Raw genomic sequence first — 3731 nt, forward strand, 5'->3', positions numbered from 1 at the left:
CCCTCCCCAGCTAGTGAGTTCGCAAGGGACAGAAACTGACCCCATGGTTTAGGGGCAGGTCCCATGGGAGGGACAGGAGGAGTAAGCCATGAGAGGAGGCCCTGGCTGGTGCTGGCACTGAGTGGATAGATGGGGGGGGAAGGTCTGGCTTTGAGAGGAGAGCCTCTCCCCAAAACCCCAGCCCTGCCCCTCCCTGGGCCTCTCAGATGCTGTTGCTGGTGAAGTGTTCAGGAGATGAGATTTTGATTCTCAAGTATCATTCAGCCTGAAAAAGGAAGTTTTGACAGGGGCTGCAGTTTGGATGAAGCCTGAAGACATTCTGCTGACTGAAAGAAGGTAGACACAAAAGCACAGATACTGGATGATTGCACTTATATGAGGTTCCTAGAATAGTCACATCCATGGAGAAGGAAGCAGAATGGCGGTTGCCAGGGGCCGGGGGAGGACGAATGGGGAGCTGTTGTTTAATGGGTCCAGTTTCAATTTTGCAGGATGAAGAGGCTTCTGGAGATGGGTTGCACACAGTGTGAAGGTAGAAGGTACTGAGCATGACTAAACTGTACCCTAAAAAGGGGTGGGTGGGTGGGGAGTGAAGGAGCAAAAAGAAATGGTTGAAATGGGAAATTTATATTTGTGTATTTTAGCACAATAAAAAAACCCGAGAGTCTCCGAGGACTGGCAGTGCTCATTGAATGCTCACAACCGCAACGTAGAGCAGGGACAATCAACCCTATTTACAGATGGGCAAAACTGAGACTGACCCTTAGAAGAGCGGACAAGCAAGGGTGCACCCCGGGGCGTCCAGCCTCCCCCAGGCCCTCCAGAGGCCTGTGCCAGTCCTGCTTCATTCAGCTTGGCCACCCTGGGCCCCTCCCCACACCCCAGCCCCAGCTCACCATGCCCCAGGATCCCAGCTCTTCCGGGAAATGCACCACATCCCCGTCCCTGCAAAGCTGGATTTACACAGAGAAAGAACTGGGGACTGGGGGAGCCACCATGGCTCGGGGCCTTCCATTCCCACTTCCAATGCCTGAGGGATACACCCCTAAGTGGACCTCCAAGCAGACCCCCCCCCATCCTGGAGAGATGCGGGGGTCTTCGCCCCGGGGGGCACTGGTCATCCCCATCTGCAGCTTCCGGTGGCACATTTGATGCTAGGGAAACTCCAGGCTGGCAGCCTGCAGGCCCTGGTGAGTGCCCGGGGCCCAGCGCAGACACCCCTGCTGCGCGGTGGAGGGGCCCTGGGGAAGCCTGAGCAGAACTCTCACCAGGCAAGGTCCACATCCTGGGCAGGGTGGGGTTTGACGCTGGTTTTCTGAGTGACATGGCTGAGGCCACAGCTGGGCTGGGGCTGGTGGGGTTGGGGAGGGGTCTCCCATCCCACCTCCACCCCACACAAACCGATTCCTCGCTGGATTGCGACCTCTTCCGGCCTCGGTTTCCCAGCCAGTCCCTGCCCTGGCCGGACATGCATCCTCGGGGGCGGGAAAAGGTCCGGGAGCGCCCTCCCGTCGGGCCTCGGCCCCGGGACTCCGGCATTTGCCTGCTCCATGGGGCTCGGGGCTCCGTCCGGGAGGAGGGGGGGGTCCTTTCTGCCCCGGGGCAGCGGGCGCAACCGGTGGGCAAAGGTCCGCGGCCCTGGAGAACGCCGCGGCGGGGTCCACGGACACCAAGAGGAGGAACCGCCAAAGTTTTTCCAAAGGACAAGCGGCCCGGCCGGGCGGTCCCTCCTAGTTCCTCGGCCCACGCGCCACCCGGGAGGCCGAACCGGCCCCAGCCCTGGGCCCCCTCCCCAACTCGCCCCAGCCCCGACCCTCCGCTGCGGGGCCCTCCCGGAGCGGCCGGCCAGCGGGGAGCGACTACGCTGCCGGCTGCAACGCGTGTCTCCCCCGGACGCAGCTCCGCCCTTCCCGGGAACAAAAGCGGCTGCCCGCGCCTGAGCTCCCAAAGGGCTGGCGGGCAGGGAGCGGGCGCCGCGCCGGCTCCCCGGAGCCCAGCCCCGGAAATGGGACACCCCCAGCGGGTGCCCCCAAACTTCCCACCTCTCCGGTCCAGTCGGGGTCGGGGCCGGTGGGCAGGGCACGGAGAGCGCACGAAGCTCTTAGGGGGTCTGCGGCCCCGCGGCGGGGGGTTATGCCAAGGCAGAACGCGACGACGCGAGGGGGAGGGACCGAGGGCACCCCGAAGCCGGGAACCGCCAAGCCCGAGCCAGTGGAGGGGCGCGAAGTCGGCGAGTTGGAAACTTACTGCAATCGTCCGCTCGTAGCCTTCGGCGTCCGGCTTGTCCTCTGGCGGCTTGGCGGGCGGCTGCGCAGGGCTGGGACCTGTGCTGGATCCTTGGGCTCCGAAGAGATGGTCCGCATCCTTGTCGTGGTCGCGGGCGCCGTCAGAGGGGCGGCGGCGGCCGGCGCTGGCAGTGGCTGGGCGCGCGGGGGCGTCATGGGGCAGGTCCCGCGGGAAGTAGCCAGAGATCTGCTGGATGGGGCCGGGGCACACGTCGATGGCCACATGCTCCTGCATGCAAATGGTCGCCTTTTCCCCGCGCCGACGCGGCGGTCATACAGGCAGCGCCTCCCCGCCCCGGCACGGCCTGGCCCGGAGAGACCCCCGCCGCGGGGCTCAGCAGGCCCGGCATGGCGCGGCGGGGCCTCCGCGAAGGCCAGCGCCAGGGAGTGTCAGGGGCGGGCAGGCAGGGGGCCGGCCCAGCCCTCGTCACCCGGCAGCAACCACGCAGGGTGAGTGTGCGGGTTGCCCAGGCAGCGCAGAGCGGAGAGAGCTGCGTGGGGCCACACTCACTCGCACTCACACCGGCGGGCACGCTGGCCTGGGACCCCGTGCGCGCACTCCCTCGGGACAAGCGGGGAGCCAGCAGGACAGGGACCTGCAGAACGCACACTCACTCACACGTTCCTACAGGTGCCAGCACATGCTGGGCTCCGTTTGCTCTCACGGGACACACGCAGGTGTGCAAGGACAATGCAAGTGCACGCACACGTGTGTAGACACGTAGTGGAAGCATCCACTGGCTCACACCTGTAGGACACACACACACACAAACATATGCACACATACAGAGTTGGTTGAGGACGCTGTAACACAGTACACCCCCAATGCATGCACACACACACACACGCACACGTGATCAAGGGCACCCAGGGCAGAATCTTCCATACCCCCAAGGACCCCTAACAAGACGCACAAACATGCACCCATAGAAGTAATCAGGGGACCCTGGGCACAACTCCCTCCTTCCCCATCTACCAGGACACGGAGTCACACTCCTAGGCCTGTGTGGACAGGCTGCCTACACACGGGCAGGACATGTACATGTTCAACTGTACAAGGACACTGAGGGCACAGTCTGCGCACACGTATTCTCAGGTCACATAAACACGGCACTCTGTAACCTGGAGTCAGTCCCTCACTTGGTCAGTGAGTGGGCTGAAGCACCCACTGGGATGTGAAGGTTTTGACGACACCATGAGCCTGCCTTTGTACTTTAAACTCATGGAAGGAGAACCACCTTCACGTTTTGAAATAAATGTTTTCTGTTGAAATGATGTTAGATATACAGAAATATTGTAAAGGCGCTACAGTGTCCTCCTACACCTTCCATCCAGCTGCCCCTAATAATGACGTTTTGTAGTAGCATGGCACGTAAGAAATTTAGGCCAGGTGTGGTGGCTCACACCTGTAATCCCAGCAATTTGAGAGGTTGAGGCGGGAGGTTC

At 62.3% G+C, this 3731-nt stretch overlaps 1 protein-coding gene across 1 annotated transcript; it reads right to left on the reverse strand.

Annotated features, from left to right (window-relative positions):
- Window positions 1-203: 203 nt before the first annotated feature.
- On the reverse strand, window positions 204-2635 carry LOC115833548 (collagen alpha-1(III) chain-like). The gene is made up of 3 exons (XM_030807901.1): window positions 2495-2635; window positions 897-2364; window positions 204-564 (listed from the first exon to the last, which is right to left on the reverse strand). The coding sequence occupies exons 1-3, from the start codon at window positions 2633-2635 to the stop codon at window positions 257-259; spliced, it is 1917 nt and encodes a 638-aa protein (XP_030663761.1). The 3' UTR covers window positions 204-256.
- Between the last annotated feature and the right edge of the window lie 1096 nt (window positions 2636-3731).

Source organism: Nomascus leucogenys, unplaced genomic scaffold (genome assembly GCF_006542625.1).
Source record: "Nomascus leucogenys isolate Asia unplaced genomic scaffold, Asia_NLE_v1 Super-Scaffold_249, whole genome shotgun sequence".
Taxonomy (NCBI): domain Eukaryota; kingdom Metazoa; phylum Chordata; class Mammalia; order Primates; family Hylobatidae; genus Nomascus; species Nomascus leucogenys.